A 19,301-nucleotide genomic window follows, 5' to 3' on the forward strand; every position below is an offset into this window, starting at 1 on the left:
GCATTTACTAATGTTAACAAATAGAACCTTATTGTAAAGTGTTAAATATATATTTTATTTTTAAATATATTGAATAATAATGATTTATTATTATACATTTTTGCAGTGCGGACTACCGACTTTAGAGGAATGTAAAGAGCTTGCTAAGAATGCACATGCTAAGGGAGAAATCTTCCAAGCAGTAAAGTATTACCTCCTGAGCTCAGAACCAGAAAAGGCTGTGCCCATTGGCATCTCATCCATCAAAGGTTTGTGTCTAAGACTGAGAAAATGTATGAGTGTGTTGAACTCAATGGGAAATGTTAAACAAATTAAAAAAACTATGCATTATTTTAGTTTCTTCAAAGTAGACACACTTTGCTTAGTTTACAGCTCTGCACTCACTTGGCATTCTTTCAACCAACTGCATGAGTGACCCACCTGGGATTGATTTTAAAGACTAATGAAGGAGTTTTCATATATGATGGGCATTTGTTGACTGCTTTTCCTCCGTCTGATCCAACTCATCTATCTTTTGTAAAGAAATTTAAACATAGGCACAATGTACTCCATATTTGTCTGCAAAAACTAATTTTAAGCATGTAATCATAATACTTTAGATTAAAAAAAAATTAAGATAATTTAGTTGTATGTCCAAAACATTTGACTGGAAGTTTTTTAAAGTAAAGTAAATTTCAATATTCAGCAGCCTATCTATCTAAAAACAGATAACCTTACACAAATGTGTTGTTTGTGTTAGTAGTGTGTGTGGTAAAGTGTGCATAATTACCTGCATCTCTGTTTAAAAGATTGATTATTTGTCACTCTCTTCCTTAACAGAGCAGCTGAGCTCTCCTGACTGGACAGTGGACTCTGTATACCACATTCTAGACCTGCTGAGCTACATCAGAACAGACCGTCTTATTCTCCCAAAGTATAGTGAGTAAGTCAGTGACCTTCCCTCAAAAACACATGTCAACAGTGGCATCAATAGAAGCTTTATGTTCTGTAGCCATCTCACTGTCTCTCTCTCTCCGTCTTTGGCTAGAGACCGCAATGAGTTACTTATTCTTTGTGGCTATATTGGTGCACTATTAGCCATTGGGAGACAGTATTCAAGTATAGTGCCAGCACTGTATGAATATACAAGGTAAGATATTTAAAAATGTGGACATTTATGTCAGGGAACCATACATTAAAATAAGTGTGTTTGTAGAATTAATAATGTGCCATTTCTCTCATTCTCCCACTCTCTTTCTCTCTCTTCCGGTCTTCTCTCTTTCTCTTTTCCTCTCTTAGTCAGCTGCTGAAGAGGAGAGAAGTGGCTGTGCCATTGCAGATAGAGCAGTTGTCTGTAGAGTTGAAGGCCTGGAGAGCCTGCACACAATTCCTCAAGTCTGTACCGCAATACATGACTCATAACAAGTACATAACACATCATAACAGCTCTATTGCAAAACCAAGAGAGCCGCCTACCTAGACAGCATTTTAAGCCATCATAGGCTCTTAAAACCTTATTTTGACCAAATTGCAATGCAGTATTGCATTTATGGCAAACCCAGAATGCATTGCAACGGGTCAGTGAACAAATAGACACATTATAAATACTAAAATAGTACTGACCACACACACATGACCAGGGCCCCCTTATGCCGTTATGAGGCATTTACTGTACATTATGGTTACATTTGCTCATATAGAGTGAGTTTTCAAGCCTAAAAGCTGCATCATATTGGCAAATATAGCAAGTTTCCACAGACTTTTTAATGCCGCACAGAGGTGGCTGAAATTTACACCGGAATCACATTTGTGGGGAAACACACTCAAATCATGCACTTGAATGTTGATTATTGATTTGTGTCCTGAGTCCTGAGTATATGACTGGGCAGTTATAGACGCTACAGGAGCCAGTCTGTTCTATGATAGACCCATTCTAGAATCGTGGAGACACTTCCTTCAAATATTTACTAATAGGTTAAACATTTTAATGCTGTAGCGCACCGGATTTATACTTTCTGAATGACAGCAATCTAGACACATAAACAGAATATAATTCAGTAAAACATAGACAAAATAAAAAGAAACGATTTGAAGAGAGGGCTAAATTGCCCAATATAATGATGATCCATTTCAGTTAGGATGCTGCCTTAGAAGGAAGCTTCCTATATAGGCAGAAGACAGTAAGGCAGCTCTAGGTTTTTTGGCACTAGGTTTTTGAACAAATCTAACATCTCTGTTGACAAGTGAGATACTTAAAATAATATCTCTCTTTCATGCACACATGTGAACTATGAACACATTTACACAGAACGGCAGATGAGAGCTTATACACCCCACCATCTGAGGCCCAGAAAATGGAGTACAACCAGCTGTTGAGTCGGATGAGAGAGGAACCCGTCAAAGGCCTAGAGGGTCCTGACTATGTCACTGGCTCCAACTTGCCCAGCCACTCTGATGTACAGATCTCCTGCTTCACTGGCTTGAGGATACAGGTGAGCCCAAAGGAATGAACAATCTCATTAATATCACAATTGTTTATCTAAGACAGCATTGAGATTAAATGAGAGCAAATGTATTGTTGAAGCCTCCTGCTAATCAGATTTTTATGCTAAAAAAAAAAAAAAGAAAAAGACTCCAGTAATCTCACTTGTCTGTTCTAGAATTTTGAAAGAGATCTCAATAATGTCTCACACTGATTTGCCAAGATACAAAAGTCTGTGATGATCAAAAGTCAGAGATTTCAGCATGAACATTTCTCATCAAAAATTTCTGAGACCAAATGATCTGATCTATAATTATGGTTTATACTCTTAATGTATTTCCATTTTCATTTCTTCTTAGGAGGTTTCGGAGAAACATGTGATAGTGGTGATAGTGGGGATAGTTCACCCAAAAATGAAAATTCTCTCAACATTTACTCGCCCTCATGCCATCCCAGATGTCTAAGACTTCTTCAGCAGAACACAAACAAAGATTTTTAGAAGAATATTTCAGCTCTGTTGGTCCATTCAATTCAAGTGAAGGGTGAGCAGAACTTTGAAGCTCCAAAAAGCACATAAATGCAGTATAAAAGTAATCCACCTAAAAAGGAACCACTCCAGTGGTTAAATCCATATCTTCAGAAGCGATTTAATAGGTGTGGGTGAGAAACAGATCAATATTTAAGTCCTTTTTTTACTATAAATCTCCACTTTCACTTTCGCATTCTTCTTTTTCTTCGTGCATATCGCAACCTTCTGGGCAGGGAGGAGAATTTATAGTAATAAGGGAGTTAAATATTGATCTGTTTCTCACCCACACCTTTCATATCACTTCTTAAGATATAGATTTAACCACTGGAGTCTAATGGATTACTTTTATGCTGCCTTTATGTCCTTTTTGGAGCTTCAAAGTTCTGGCCACCATTTACTTGCATTGAATCGACCATCAAAGCTGAGATATTCTTCTAAAAAAGCTTAATTTGTGTTCAGCAGTAGAAAAAAAAAGTCATACACATCTGGAATAGCATGAGGGTGAGTAAATGATTAGAGAATTTTCATTTTTGGGTGAATTATCCCTTTAAGTTGTTACCATGGTAAATGGTAACATGATTATGTCTCTTGATGTTTAAAAGAGATGCTGAACAATACAATTTTCTCTAGCTAGGTGTCTCTCTATGTCACTTTTTTGTATAGCACTAGGATGGTAAGACCCGAATGCCTTTGAACTAAAATCTGTCTTTATTTTGACTGGCAGGGTCCAGTGTTCTTCCTGGAGGACGGCAAATCAGCCATTTCTCTAAATGATGCCCTGATGTGGGCGAAAGTGAACCCTTTCTCTCCATTAGGGACGGGTATACGCCTCAACCCCTTCTGAGCACAAACACATGAATGTGAGCAGTATTCTGTCTAGTCTGGCTCTGGAAAGTCAGTGTCTGGTAGTGGGTAAACATTCCCCATATATCTCAGAGAGCTTGTTGCATGTCGTAGAACAGCAAATTCAAACCAGTTTCCTGAAGCTTTGCCATTCCATGGTGTGCTTATTACTGTGCAGCTTGCAGAGTATATGCAAAGAATCAGATGAACAGTGTTGAGGGTTGCAGTCAATACAACAGCCCAAAGACTGTTATTCTAGGTGCTATTTGGTTGGAACTGTCAAAGATTATTATAAAGGTGGAGCATTTTTTGGATCACGCAGTCTTCTGAGTATTTTGTTGATCTTTTATTTTAAGACTTGAGTACAGGGTATTTACTGGTACAGTTTTCTTTGTTTGTTTATTTATTTAATTTCATGAGAGACAAGTTAGGTTTGCTGCTTTGCCACTGAAACAGTTTGGCTGTTTTGGCTGTTATCCGTTATGTATTGACTTGTGAATATACACCTCATTTTAGTAGACCCAAATAAGAGAACTGAGAGTTCGAAGAAAGTATATTGTAATAATCACATTTCAATATTACTTCATTTCATTCAGGGACTGTTATGAATGGTTATTACAGAGTACAGTAGTTCTGGAGGTTTAATATTTATGTACATTAAATTTGGCAGCATTATTTACATAGCATTAATAGAACATTAAGCCTTGCTGTTATATTCAAAATACACGTCTAGAAAATCATAGGCAATAAATCTGAGAAAACTCACACAGAAAGTAAGACATTTCTGCTGATACATGGCTGTACCTTTGGAGTTTATGAAGTTAAGAAGTAAAAGACAAAAGTATTTCTATCAATATGGCATAGCACATTAGACATAAATTATAAATGTCAGGCATTCAGGCTGGTAAATTGTTTTAGTTGCAAGCATTGTCACACATAGCTGAGTATGTACTGTAAAATGGTTTAAGGAATTATGGACATTTTGGTTTAATACTAGAAAATCCAGATACAGAGACTATTTTCATCAAATTGCACTGTGAAATGTATTTATTTGTATATAGTTTTGTTCTAGAGTTTATGTCTAAACTCCAAGCAAAGATTGGTGTACATAGCATTATCCATACGCAACAAAGGGAACATAACAAAAGGAAAGTTAAACATCACATATTGATCCTGTAGTTGAGTCAGGCATCGGACTGAGGCTGGGACTTACCCAAATCCACTAAGTCTGCATGCAACAAACCATCTGTTACCTGTTTACTTCGAATAATGATGTATCATAAAAGTGCAAGGCAAGATATGTAAGATCTAGCAAGACATGTGTCACTCAAACTGACCTTTTTTGTGACTATGATTGAACATGATTCCATTAATTGTGAAATGATTCAAATAAAAGAGCTGATTAATATGATTTTTGAATCAGGCATGACTGAAATGTCCTATCAACTGCAGCTGTAAATTAATGACAAAGAAAAAAAGACAATTGAATTTCACATATTTTGTTTATTTTCATGCTTGATTTCATAATGGCAAAAGCAATGCAAAAAGTATTAGATTGAATCTTCCCAGTAGTGTACCATTAAAAGTTTTATACACAGCAATTATGAAGTGTAAAGAATGCAGAATCATGATAGCATCAAATTTTGTGAATACTACTGGAACTGTTTTCCATTTTTTTTTATTTATTTATTTTTTATTAGATTAATAAAATGAATGAATGAGAATTTGTGATGTTGACCGTACAGTCCATATCAAGGCATAACAATAATTTCATTCCAAGGTGATAAATCTGTATCAAAGAAGCCATGCAGCTAACATTGATAAAAATGCACAGGTTACAAATGACACATTTATGTATTATTTACCAAAATATAAGTGATGTTCATTAGCTGCACTAAAATATATTTTATTTAAAAAAAAAAAACATTTGAACTTATCAGAAGTGAAAAGAATGGCCAGCATGATAGTGTTTTTTTTGTGCGTTGGTAGTCTCAAACAAGTGTGGGTACCTTTCATATATTAATGCACTTAAACAGAGAGAATAGAGAGTCTATCTGTACTGGAGAAAACTCTTGAGCAGTGTAGGCAGTTTGAGGTGAGGGATCAGGTGTAGTCTGGATCGGCCCATGTAGTTTCGGATACTCAGTCTACACAGCTGACATAAAGACCTTGGTGTGGCTATCCAGGAAGAAAGTGAAGGTTACTATTATTATACGATTAGGGCCCATTCACACGGAACACATTCTTGCTTTCAAACACAGCTAGCTGAAGCGCAATGAAATGGAACAGAACAAAGGGGGCTTTTTTTTATCTTAATCTTAAAAACATGGCGCTCATGTTATGAGATACTGAAAAAACAGATGTGACGCAATGGACAAGGATGATGGTCTAGCACACATTATTATAGACAAACAATTAAAAAATGGCGCAGACGGACGAAAGAACATGTCCTGTGTGAATGGCCCTTTAAACATGTTTAATGTCTACAACAACGTTCATCCATTCAATTGAGTGGTAATAATAGAGATCAAGGTCTTGGTTGACAAATTTAGCAGATAAACAACAACCACAAAGCAATCATATTTCAAAATGGGCTGGTAAGAAAACAAGCATTACCCTCATAAAGCAGGAGCATGCCTTCTGCTGTGCTGCTTGGTGGCGCAGTCTCCACTGGCCTCTGTAGTTCCAGGTTGCGAGTGTTAATATTAGCACCGAATTCTAGCAGAACTCTGATGATTTCTGGACAATCCTTCTGTGCTGCAGCATGCAGGGGCGTGTCCAAGAAACGTCCCTTCTGCACATTGGCTCCTATGAAAAAACAGATCCTTTTTGAGAGGGTCTGATGAACAAATTAGAACTGAAAGTGTCAGTAAGATGGAATGTGACCTCACTTGATTAGCTTGAACAGTAATAGTGTGCACATGGATGGGACTTTGTTATGATGACTAAAATAACTAAACTGAATTCACTGTTTCACAGTCAGTAGTTTTAACAAACGCACCTCCATCCAGAAGTTTCTGTGTACACTGGAGTTCCTGGGACATACAGGCAATGTAAAGTGGTGTTCCTAGATGCGGGATGTCATAATCTACATCTGCTCCCCATGCAATGAGAGCCTCTACACATGCTGCCCTGCCTGAAAAAACAAACACATCCATATTTACTTAAATGGAAAATTAAGTTATCATTTATATATTTGGAATCTCTATACATTTATATGCAATTTCTTCATTTAATACTTACACTATCAGTCACACCTACTTCTTTATAATGACTATTTTCCATATTTTTGGAATAATAGTAAAGTCATCAAAACTATGAAATAACACAAATGAGAATTACATTATGCACTGACTGAAAAATATTCAACATATCAATCAAATCTTATGTATTAGATTCTTCAAAGTAGTCACCCTTTTCCTAGATTACAGCTCTGCACATTCAACCAACTTAATGAGGAATCTAGTTTTGAGGAAGTTCCCATATACAGTATGACGGGCACTTGTTGGCTACTTTTCTTTTACTATCCAGTCCAACTTATCCATTTAAAAAAAAAAAGGAATAAAAGGTGCACTCAGTAATTTTGTTTCCTCATTTAAAAAGTTTTACTTCTAAAGAAATTAATAGTAATATTGAAACCTATGAATTAAATCATGACCACTCACATGAGATGAGGACTCAAGTCATATCAGTAGCCTAATAAAAGCTGTTTTATTCTACATGGGGCAAGGGCGCCCTCATGGGGGAATCCATGTTAGGATCACATGTCCACCTGAAAAGTACTTGCTTAATCTCAGTAACTGCCCTGTTACTGGACACTTTCATTCATGGATTAAATTAATCCTGGCTTAATGTGCATAGTGAATTTCTACAATGGCATTGGTAACTGAAACCATCTCGGTTATGTGAAGCGTAACCCTAGTTCCCTGAGTGGGAATGAGATGCTGTGTAATCACATTGGGACACGCCCTGAGTGTCACATGGTCTGAAGCCCTTATACAATCATGCCAATTTATTGGCTGATGGCGCTTGAACGACGCCCCCAGGGAGCTACGTCATGGGCTCCATAAGGTGCTCGCTTCGCGCCATCGAGATTTTCTGCATGAAGTCACGAGCCTATGCAGCTGCTAGAGAGTATGTCCAGCTTACACAGCGATGGGGATAACCCATCATTCAAAAGTGTGCTCCGTTGAGGGGCTATACCCATAACTTCCACAAGTCTGGCCGGGGGTGCCAAATGCTGCCCTGAGCCTGAGACAACATGTCTGTTCTGACTGGAATCTGCCAAGTCATTTTCTCCAAGTGAGAGACCAGAATTGAAAACCAAACTTGAGATGGCCTAAAAGGCACCACTAACAGAAGCCGAACCGGTCCTCCCAAACTCTCTGCAGAACTGCGTGCAGCAGACTGACCGGTGGAAATGCGAAAGACGCGTAATTTGCCACTGATGCACCGATGCATCGATGCACAGCGGTGCCAGGGGTGAGGGTGAAAACCAGAGGGGACCTTGTGATGTCTCGCTCGAAGTGAACAGCTCCACTTCCGCTCTGCCAAACCTTCTCCAGATTTGTTCCATAATCTGAGGATGTAATGTCCACTCTCCGGGTATCAAGCCCTGTCTGTCCCAAATTCAACTGGCCTGGAACATGCACGGCTCGTAGAGACAGGACATTGACCCGTGCCCTCAGAAGAATGCGACATGCCAGCCTCAGCATGGCACGAGAACGCACTCCTCCCTGGTGATTGATTGATTGTCGGACCCTTGTAAAGTTTGGAAAAAACCACATTCACATTGCTCTGAAATATTAGCTGTATAAAATGACGTGAGTCGCTTCTTAAATTCCATCCTGTGTTGCCACTCAAAAGGGAGAATAATAATGATCCGCTCTTCGATGTGAGTCATTGGTACAACATGGGCCAGATGAGATTGTACACTGAACAACAGAAAATCTGACTCGATGGCACGAAGCAAGCACCTTTATGGAGCCCATGACATAGGGGCGTCACTTAAGCACTGTCAGCCAATAAATTGGCGTGCTTGTATAAGGGCTTCAGACCACGTGACACTCAGGGCATGTCCCAATGCGATTACGCAGCTCGAGTTCCTACAAAAGGGAACTACTGTGTTTGAATGATGCAGCTTCCTGGCCACTAGGTGTCACTGTAAGCCAATGAAAGTCACTTCGACATACTTCAAAAAATTACTGAGTGCACCTTTAACTATTATAAAATATTTGTACGTGTGTATGTATATATATATATATATATATATATATATATATATATATATATATACTAGGGATGTCCCGATACCATTTTTTTGAGAACGAGTACGACTACCGATACTTTAATCAAATGAAAGTATAACAATTAATTTTCAACATGAAACTGTATAATTTTTATCAAATGAAGTGATTTTATACAGAACCGCACAGCACAATCCTAAATACAACATTGGAGTTATTTTTGTAAAATAAAGTGCTGCATAATAGAGCATCACAGAAGTGAGATTTTGCTTGAATATAATACAGTTACTATTGATTTATTATTATTATTATTATTATTAGTAGTAGTAGTAGTATAACAGTGAATATTACATAACTATACAGTAGCAATCTATTTCTGTCATATTTTTTTCATTTAAATTGAGCTTTTATTTTGGCAGAGCTTTTATTTTGACATGTTTCTGTGTTGTTGCAGCCTGGGTAGCTCAGTGGTAAAAGACGCTGGCTACCACCCTTGGAGTTCGCTAGTTCGCTAGTTTGAATCCCAGGGCATGCTGAGTGACTCCAGCCAGGTCTCCTAAGCAACCAAATTGGCCTTGTTGCTAGGGAAGGTTGAGTCACATGGGGTAACCTCCTCGTGGTCGCTGTAATGTGGTTTGTTCTTGGTGGGGCGCGTGGTGAGTTGAGCGTGGATGCCGCGGTGGATGGTGTGAAGCCTCCACACGCGCTATGTCTCCGTGGCAAAGTGCTCAACAAGCCACGTGATAAGATGTGCGGGTTGGTGGTCTCAGACACAGAGGCAGCTGGGATTTGTCCTCCGCCACCCGGATTGAGGCGAATCACTATGCGACCATGAGGACTTAAAAGCGCATATGGAATTGGGCATTCCAAATTGGGTGAAAAAGTAAAAATAAAAATAAAAATAATTATTAAACTGCAAAAGGTTACTATTTAAATAAATAAATATGTAGTCTGTATATGACTTGTGCTAAAAGGTGAATTAGCACTCTGCCTGCTGTCATCTGCTACAAACAGAGTATGCAATTCTCATAATAGTGTTTTCTGTGTATGAGCCAAGGATCTCTAAAGGTATAAGCAGTTTGTGTCTCTATGCCTGCAAAACACCAGCTCCACACATTCACAAGCACTCACATTTAAAACGCTGCACGTGCAAACTATCTATTTATCTAATTAAATCGCAGCTTATGCTGTTAAATATTCTCACTAGGACATGACATGATTTTAATCTGTGTGCTGAATGTTTACGTAATGACATTCGTACGTCAGATGGTATCTGTTTTTGGTATAGGAGCATTTTTATGAGTACGAGTACGAATACGAGTACATGAGTGTGGTATCGGACCCGATTCCGATACCAGTATCATATCGGTGCATCCCTAATATATACGTATGTGCATTTATATTTGTCAAAACTTATTTCAAGCATTTACGTATAAGGCTTTAGATCAAAAGGTTTTAAAGATCACAAAAAACTAATTCAGTCAAGTGTTTCTAACTTTTACTGGTAGTAAATTTACTTTAATAGGTAACACTTTACAATAAGGCTGCATTTGTAAACATTCATTAACTACTAATATTAACTACTTCCAGGGCTATTTCTGAGCATATGGGGCCCTAAGAGAAACCTTACTTGGAGGCCCCTGTCACATCTAGCTACATCTCTCTCCTTACAGTTACATTCTCCCTCCCTTTTCAGGCCACAAAGGGCCCCTTTTAAATGTTTAATTGAGCCATTACAGCTGCCTGGGTCTTACTCGCAGCTTTTATTATGTTTAGAAAAAAAATTAAACCTTGCTTTGTAGGGCCCGCTGGTGGTTTGGGGGCCCCAAGTGGCCACATATTGAAATGCCCCAGACTACTTCATTAATTACTATGAACTAACAATGAACAATACAGCACATGCTATCTTACAGCACATGCTATTCTTGTTTAATGTTAATTTCAACATATACATTTTAACATTAAAAGTTGCATATGTTAACACTGAACTTAATATGAACTTAAAAGTACTAACAATAAACAATTGTCTTTTTTTATCAATTAACATTAACCAACATTAATAAATGCTCTTTAAAAATATTGTTTATTTTTAATTCATGATACTTCATGCATTTACTAATGCTCACAAACAGAGTCTTATTGTAAAGTGTAACCCTTTAATTTTATCAGTCCATAATCATTTACCATTTTCCAAAAGAAACTTAAAACATTGGATAATTTTGTGTTTAGACTAAAGGTAATTAGCTAGTAAGCAGAATGAATTGCCTTTGCTGGAGGCCTCATGAATGGGTGAAGGTTGGCACGCTTCTGCCTGTGGTTTTGCTCCATGTTCTAACAGCACCTCTGTGCAGGTGACACTACCTGCCGAGCAGGCGTTAAACAGCGGGATCACACCATCAATGGTCGTGGCATTTACCTACCACACACAGGAAAATGTTACCAATCTGAGCAGAGTCCTCCAAGTATATCAATAAACAAAGAGCAAGAAAACATATTAGAAGTCTTAATAGTCATTTGCAGTGATATAAATACACATTGACAGGGCAAGGTTCGATATGTTACTGGCATATAAAGATCTGCAATAAATGTCATTTTATGGAGTCTAAACTAAACTAAAATGATCCAACCTCTAAATGGTTTCGACTTGCTCTGTTTGCATTTGTACATGTAGAAAGAGATTACATTAAATATAAATTAGTCTGCCAGCTCAAGTTGAAAATTATTTGTAGGCATACAAATTCAAGAGTTACACATCCTTGAGGATAATAATAATTCCTGCATTTTTGTGATTATCAACTCACATTGGCACCAGCCTCAATGAGAGCCCTGGCACAGGCCACATGATCTCCGAGACAAGCTTCGTGAAGTGGAGTCACATGATCAATGGTGATGATATTTGCATTGTAACCCTGGTAATATGGAAACAAGAGAGATATTATTATATTCAACATATCAATTTACTCATTTAGCAGCCTCTTTTATACAAGGCAACTTATATAAACTACCGCAAAACATGTGATTAATTAGGTTTATTATAATATTATAAGAGATTAAAAATACATTTAAATATTTTTAGTTAAGTGTATTTGTGAATACACCTGTGACAGAAGGGTCTTAAGGGCCAGTAGCCGCCCCTGACACGCAGCTTCATGGAGTGGAGAACGATCTGCCCATGAACCTGTAAGACGTTAATGAAAACACATCAAATTAATCTGTTGAATTAACAAATGTACTGGCACCCAACAATTATGTGTAACAGCTATCAAAAGTTATATTAACAACGTATATATTAACACACTATACTAATAACCAATGATTTCGAAAGCACTGGCCTGGACATCTGTGATTTAAGAGCCTTAAATATATCCACTCAACCACAATATGATTTGATTTGATTATTTCCGGCATATTCTAAAGTGTGGGTGTTGTGTGCGGGTGATTTTGACACTGCCCATTGACAGCTGTTGAGAAGAGAGCTTGTGAGTGGAATTGCTGAAAATGGCAAACCATTATCAACTACTGTGAGAGTGGATCAGCTCTCTATAACACAATAAAAGTGTCATGAATCCCGCCATTGTTGTTCCTCCCGCTCACCACCAGAGGGCTCCATCACCTGGGGATTGACTTTAACTCTCTGGACTCCATTTCCCATAATCCCCGTACCTGTCACTGATTACCTGCTCAGCTGTTTCTCATTTACTCAGCTATTTAAGTCTCACTCTCTATCATTGCAAAGTCTTGTTTTGCCCTGGCTGATATTTCTGATCCTGGACTGTTTACCCTGTTTTGACCCATTGCTGCCTGCCTCCTACTACTGCCTTGTTTACCTGGAAATAACCTGTGATTGTCTGCCGCCTGCCCTGACCTCTTGCCTGTTTATTTTCTACCACTCTGGATTACCTTTGTTATTACTGTTGCTGGTGATTGACCCTGCCTGTCTGTATTACGACGTTTATCATTATTAAAGCTGCACATGGATCTCAACTCTGATGACTCATCATTACAAAAAGGTTGACTCATCTCAAGAGTTGAGGACTTTGAACAGATTTTCCAGTGCTGGTGTAGTAAACTAAATATGCAAAATAAAAAAAACTTGGCTGAATTGATTTTAGAACTACATCCACGGGCACACAGATTTAAATAGTGCAACATGATCACAATGGAAATTGACATGCTGCATCAGTCCAAACATGTTCACCTTTGCCTATGGCACTACTGATACTACGATGTGAGCACAATCTTTGAGACATGGGTTTTGGTCCTGTGGAAACCAGAAAGTAATCATGTTCACTCTGAGACACGGGTTCTGGTATCGTGGAAACCAGGAAGTAGTCACGTTCACATGGTGAACGTGATTCGGAGCTTGCCTTTTTTCTCTGAAATGACATTTTTACTCAACTGATGGTTAGGTTTATGGTTTGGGTTTGGATTAGGATGTAGGTTTAATAAAATATGCATTCCTATTGACTGAATAAGGTTATTTACAACTAAAAATGCAACTCGCTTTTGGTGCCACCCTGTGGACATTTTACCTCAAAACTTCCTGCTTTAGACGTTGGGGGCAGGGGTTCGAATTTTGGTTAGCACAGATCGATTTCGGCAGCAGAACTTTTGACATCCTGATGAATACCGAATTCAGTGTGATCAGTCTGAACAGTGACATATGTGGGTAATATGTATTTTGCTTGAAAATTAGCATTCAGTACAGGTGAGCATGATATTATTACTACAAATTCTTTTCATTATTATAACAGGAAAAGCAATAAAAGCAACATTTTTTTCTACATTTTCCAGAAATTTTTCAGTGTTCAGAAATGCACAAAATGAGCAAGAACACTTATTATCAAGGACTATAACAATATGCTCTGTAGTAGAGGCAGATAATCAGTTTGACTGATTTAAAAAGAAAAAATATTATTCACACTTTTCTCATTTTTATTTTTATTTTTTATTTTTTTTATATCGGGTCTACCAATAAATGCCTTCTGGTGGGTATCTAAAGAATTGTTCCCAATGGTATTACCGCCACTGAGAATTTAACAGGTAACAAGGTGAATTAACGTCTTGGCATTAGTTTAATTAAATGTAATTATTTGACGTTTTCCCAACTCTATCTCTAAAAAGACACGCTGCACACACAACAGCACCCACAGCATTCAATATAATAAAACCTTCAGCTCTGCCATTTGATGAAACAACTGCATAAGCATAAACTGACCATAGTACAACAACACAACTACCAACAACACTGCCTTCAGCCACTGTCTATTAAATCTCATATCTAAAAGTAACAGAACCAATACAGAACTGATGTCAGGGTGGTATATACACAAGGAGTTTGCCTTGATACAAGGTTCTAGTAGTTCCTAGGTGGATATGTATCCATTCAGAGTGTATCAGGGAGACCTATAAATAGCAAGAACTCAATCTAGCCACAATGTCATATGACAACTGCCTTCTGCAACTGGCATTCCTCGCAAAGAGCGAGGCCTGAGAGAGTGAGGTTCCATTCTGTACATACCCAAGTCTCCGTCGCCCCACGGCACATCTAGCCACTGATACACATACGCCATAGCCTGTAAATGAGAGGACGCCTGTCATCTTAGATGGACTAGAGCCCACAAAAGCAGCCGCCTTCTCTTTTTAGCTTAGATGAGCGAGGGAAATGGATTGCCGCCACTCTGGATTCTAAGCTGGCATTTGGAGCTTTAGGTCACAGCTGTGCTTAAGTTAATCACAATGATACTAGGCTACTAGATACTATTTGTTGTGATTGTATTTAAAGAAACTGTATACAACATTTAGTTAAGGCCCTCTATGATTGGACAAGTGGTGACCAAGAGTGCTGATATTTATTATAACAGCACTGAGACGCTTTACTGTTGCATCAGTCCACTTGTCTGTGTTTAGAGCATTCCAGACAGGCTATCAGTATGCACATTGCTTCATGACAGACAACTCTAGATCCAGCTTTGGCTTTGTTTGGAACTATTTTCATTAGTGGAGCAAACATAAAAAAATAAATTAAAAAAAAAACTGTCCACATTGTGCCTAAAACATAAAATCTAGTACTGTTTTTTAAAAGGATAGTTCAACCAAAAATGTAAATTATCTCATCATTTACTCACCCTCATGCCATCCCTGGTGTGTATGACTTTCTTTCTTCTGCAGAAAACAAATTAAGATTTTTAAAAGAATATGTCAGCACTTTAGGTCCTCACAATGCATGTGAATGGGTGCCAAAATTTTGAAGCAACAAAATCCATATAAAGGGAGCATAAAAGTAACTCATATGACTCTAGTGGTTAAATTCATGTGTTCAGACACAATATGATAGGTAGGTGGGAAACAGATCAATATTTAAGTCATATTTTTTATCATAAATTATCCTCCATGCCCAGTAGGGTGCGATATGCATGAAAAATATGAATCACCAAAAACAGAAGGAGAATGTGAAAGTGAAAGTGGACATTGACTGAGCAGGGAGGATCATATCAGATTGGTTCTGAAGATATGAATTTAACCACCAGAGTTGTCTGGAGTAATTTTATGGTGCCCTTATGTGGACTTTGGAGTTTCAAAATTGTGGCACCCATTTACTTGCATTGTATGGACCTACAGATCTGAGAAATTCTAAAAATCTTCATTTCTGTTCAACAGATGAAAGAAAGTCACATCTGGGATGGCAGGAGAGTGAGTAAATAATAAGATAATTTACATTTTTGGGTGAACTATTCCTTTAAATGCAATATTACACAAGCTGTGTTATCAGAACAGCTGTGCTGATATAAAAATGAGTTAATTTAGTCAAAAAAAAATTTAATTAGTGACAATGTTCTGTATATCATCAGAGCATAGTTCCAGATCGTGAAAAATGTAATATTGGTTTCCCCTCCGCCCTTCACACTGTGCATGCTGACTGCTTAGTGCTGGTGACTGCATACTTAAACAGCAAGTCTTTATTGAGGGACTTTGTAAGAGCTCATGAATATTTCAGATCTTGTTCTGTTCATGTGACTATAGCTGGGCTCTATGGAGACTAGGTCCACTTGTAACAGACCAGCTTATGGAATATCCAGATAGGGAGAGACATAACCAACTATTCTACTGGACATTGTAAACATATAATGGAATCCCAAATATAAATCTGAATACTGTCACTGACTGATGCAAGATTATTATATGACTATACATTATGGGGTCTATTACAGTACATGCTGCAGAAGGAGTTCTCTGTTTTCTGAAAACAGAGCAAAGACAAAGTATACTGCATCCACTTGAACTCTGGTGGCCTTGCTAAGAGGGTTCAAATGTCACCAAGCAGATTTAACTAAACTTAGCCTTGAGCAGTGAGGGTTTTATCACTTCTAAAATCAATAAAATGTATATGCAGATTTTTACCTAAAACTGATGATTACTATAGGCCACACGTCTATAGCACCTACAGTGTACTGTTCATATGCACCTAAAATCACTACTACATGTAGATAGAGAGCTTGCTTCATAATTAGGTTGTATGAAATGTGAGAAAGATTAACAAGGTTGAATTATTGGTGTATAAAAAATTACACACACACACACACACACACACACACACACATATATATATATATGCGCTATTTGGCTTTATATTAATGGATCACTGCTCCGTAACTACTGTATTATTATATAAGCATAGTCTTATACACAATATGAAAATATATTATCATATTATTTTTACGAAACAGAACACAAAATATAAGCACAGATCAGATTCATGCGTCAACGTTGCAATGATGTAATTGATATTCTCTTCACTGCATACATAGCCCACTATTTATCAATGTTTTTATATTTAATTTACTTATTTTAATTAATATTAATATCTACGATATTTATTTATAATTACAAATTCCGTATATTGATATTACCTGTGTAATATATTTAAGAGCCATTAAAAATATGTAAAATTAATAATATTAATACTCATTCTGTCTATGTAATATTAACTTTATTATTATTTGTCAAATAAGGCCCACCCCTATACAAATGCATTACTGCAAGGTGACAGCAGGGTGCAATTTAAATGCACAGTTTTTTTACACGTGTCGCTGACTCACCTTGACTAGTCAAAATACCCCAGCGCGATCTCTTTTTAGCTGAAAAATCGTCGATGACCTCTTGCTTTCTTTTCGTTGGTGTATTATATGAGTACTCGGGTTCTATGCAGGGAACTTCAGGCATGTTTGGATCGGCTCTGTCCTCTTCTTTACACAGGGATAGTGACTAGTGCCTCTCTCTGATTGGTTGCTCGGCTTGTTGTTGTTTCAGAGTGCAGTAGGGCCGTGGTGATAACATGAGCGGTGTGCGAAATTACTAATCATACTATGGCGAAGATTGAACACATGAATATTAATAACTTCACGATGACGTTATGTAGTCTTGCAGGAGCACCCATTAATTCGAAGCCCTTGCCGTAGTATAAAATGCACCAGTGCCCCCGTGGACCCTGTGGCGGTGTATGGGATTACACTGCACTAATTATATCTCAGGTTAAGATTAGAACGGTGCCACAATTATTCCGACGCAAGTGCCCAGACGAATAGATTCAGGATTTATTATGTTCTGTTTTTTTACCCTTGTAAGCAAGTCGGTTGAAAATCCTTTACATTTATACAATTTAGTTGTATTTTGTAGCCGTATATTTTGTAACGTTTTTAAAAGTTTTAAGCACGAGTTTACTGTCTGTGTTTAGACTTCAAAGAAAACGCCATATGTCCTGTTACGTAATTTGAAGCATGATTTGACAATCAAAATATGTCAGTTATTGGTTTGTTGTTGTCAGAAGCCTTGTGGCAATGTTTTTCAAATAAACTAAGAAGCACTGATACAGAATATCAGTGGTAATAAGCTTACCATACAGAATGTGTTGTTTTAAATAACACATATTGTACTGTTCACTTTCCGTGCATTGTTGATATGAATGTTTACATTTCATTATACTTTGTAGGAATGTTATTAAGCTGGTATTACACAGGGTGGGATAGAATAGAATAGAATAATAAAGAAAAGTGATTTACAGAAAGTGAGTTACTAAAAACCATACACACAGCAGAGCATTTCCACAGACCATTTTAATCTCTATTTTCCTTCAGATTTCAGATAGCCAATGGATATAGTTAATATGCAAATCTGTATAAGACTCCTATGTAAATAGGAAAAAAAGAATGTGAGGGAGCAGTACTATTTCTGCATCCAACAGTTTTCATGTACTACTTCAAACATGTAAACTATCATCCATATATCCAAACTGTACCCAGCCATTAAAAACAAGAAATGTAAGGGGGAAATAGTTTTCCTTAACTCACTGTGAGATAAGAATACACTGACCCAGTTGTTTGTGTGTGTGTGTGTGTGTGTGTGTTACAAACTGGGACATGCTACAGAAGCGTCCTCTGTCACTTCCTAACAAATTTTTGCCAGTGTACTTTACAAGGAGACATAAAGAGTGATGACCAATATCACCTCACAGACTACATAGTCCTCATATATCCCAGTACTATATATCCCAGCCTACTTACTGTGCCCTTGGCCAAAATCATAGAACTCAGCTGCGATCCGGGCCGCCTCCTTACGGTTTCCTTTAACCGCGTAGAAGTGGGTCAGAATGTTTAAACTGATCTTTACAAATAGTTTGAAGCAAAAAAGGACAAAAATCGAGAGATAGACATTGGTATACCGCGAGCCGAAAGGCCGCTCCTCCAGTATCTCAGTCATTGCTGCTGCTCGGTCACTATGAATGTTTTGGAATGGGATCCAGGGATATGTTGATGGGAATCATATGCCAGGCTGGCCCAGTTATTCCCCGAGGCAGCTTGGCTCAGAGTATAGGGATGAGATAAGGCAGCTTTACTTTAATCTAGTGGAAAATGGGCCACTTGACCGAGGCATAGCAATAAGTGTTGTCATTGTGGAGGGGTGTGTCGGAATGTTTGTACTGCATTGCACTGATTTGCTTTGTATTGTTTTGTTATGGATACATAGAGTTAAGATATTTTAAGGATCAATCTTAGTACAATTTGTGCTTATTTCCCTACAACAAACAAACAAACAAACAAACAAACAAACAAACAAACAAACAAACACCTTAAACCTAAGATGGTTTGATACTCTTAGTTGATCTACAATAGCTAGTCCTGGCTTGTCATAGACAGATATATTGGCCAGGCCAATTAATCAACCA

General features: G+C 37.7%; 2 protein-coding genes across 8 annotated transcripts in view; one reads left to right on the top strand and one right to left on the bottom strand.

Moving 5' to 3' along the window:
* LOC127445440 (WD repeat-containing protein 17-like) overlaps window positions 1-3,860 on the top strand; it is a 42,678-nt gene extending 38,818 nt beyond the window's left edge. For 4 of the 5 annotated variants that reach the window (XM_051705516.1, XM_051705513.1, XM_051705515.1 and 1 more), the window contains 6 exons: window positions 107-248; window positions 820-922; window positions 1,028-1,129; window positions 1,279-1,374; window positions 2,288-2,471; window positions 3,715-3,860. In XM_051705516.1, coding sequence (XP_051561476.1) covers window positions 107-248; window positions 820-922; window positions 1,028-1,129; window positions 1,279-1,374; window positions 2,288-2,471; window positions 3,715-3,834 — 747 coding nt within the window. In that variant the 3' untranslated portion in view covers window positions 3,835-3,860. Of the gene's footprint in view, window positions 1-106; window positions 249-819; window positions 923-1,027; window positions 1,130-1,278; window positions 1,375-2,287; window positions 2,472-3,714 lie in introns of those variants that run through there. The other variant, XR_007897988.1, reaches the window with a different exon arrangement.
* An 80-nt stretch (window positions 3,861-3,940) lies between these two features.
* Window positions 3,941-18,926, bottom strand: LOC127445450 (ankyrin repeat and SOCS box protein 5-like). Of its 3 annotated transcripts, XM_051705536.1 has the most exons (8): window positions 17,179-17,253; window positions 14,601-14,655; window positions 12,178-12,257; window positions 11,881-11,988; window positions 11,345-11,495; window positions 6,835-6,969; window positions 6,450-6,641; window positions 3,947-6,011 (listed from the first exon to the last, which is right to left on the bottom strand). In XM_051705536.1, the coding sequence occupies exons 2-8, from the start codon at window positions 14,650-14,652 to the stop codon at window positions 5,884-5,886; spliced, it is 846 nt and encodes a 281-aa protein (XP_051561496.1). In that variant the 5' UTR covers window positions 14,653-14,655; window positions 17,179-17,253; the 3' UTR covers window positions 3,947-5,883. The 3 variants fall into 3 exon arrangements, with proteins under 3 accessions (XP_051561493.1, XP_051561496.1, XP_051561495.1); XM_051705533.1 differs by lacking the exons at window positions 14,601-14,655; window positions 17,179-17,253 and adding an exon at window positions 18,640-18,926 and having other exon boundaries at window positions 3,941-6,011; XM_051705535.1 differs by lacking the exon at window positions 14,601-14,655 and having other exon boundaries at window positions 17,179-17,368.
* Window positions 18,927-19,301: the final 375 nt, after the last annotated feature.

The sequence above is a fragment of the Myxocyprinus asiaticus genome, chromosome 8 (assembly GCF_019703515.2).
Source record: "Myxocyprinus asiaticus isolate MX2 ecotype Aquarium Trade chromosome 8, UBuf_Myxa_2, whole genome shotgun sequence".
Lineage (NCBI taxonomy): Eukaryota > Metazoa > Chordata > Actinopteri > Cypriniformes > Catostomidae > Myxocyprinus > Myxocyprinus asiaticus.

Bases quoted from the DNA above. Each gene is read 5' to 3' on its own strand.
- LOC127445450 (XM_051705533.1), bottom strand. From the start codon at position 18,835: ATGACTGAGATACTGGAGGAGCGGCCTTTCGGCTCGCGGTATACCAAT. The intron at 6,642-6,834 runs GTGCGTTTGTTA...GTTTTTTCATAG, and splicing joins ACAGAAACTTCTGGATGGAG to GAGCCAATGTGCAGAAGGGA. The intron at 6,012-6,449 runs GTAATGCTTGTT...CTTCCTGGATAG, and splicing joins CATGCTCCTGCTTTATGAGG to CCACACCAAGGTCTTTATGT.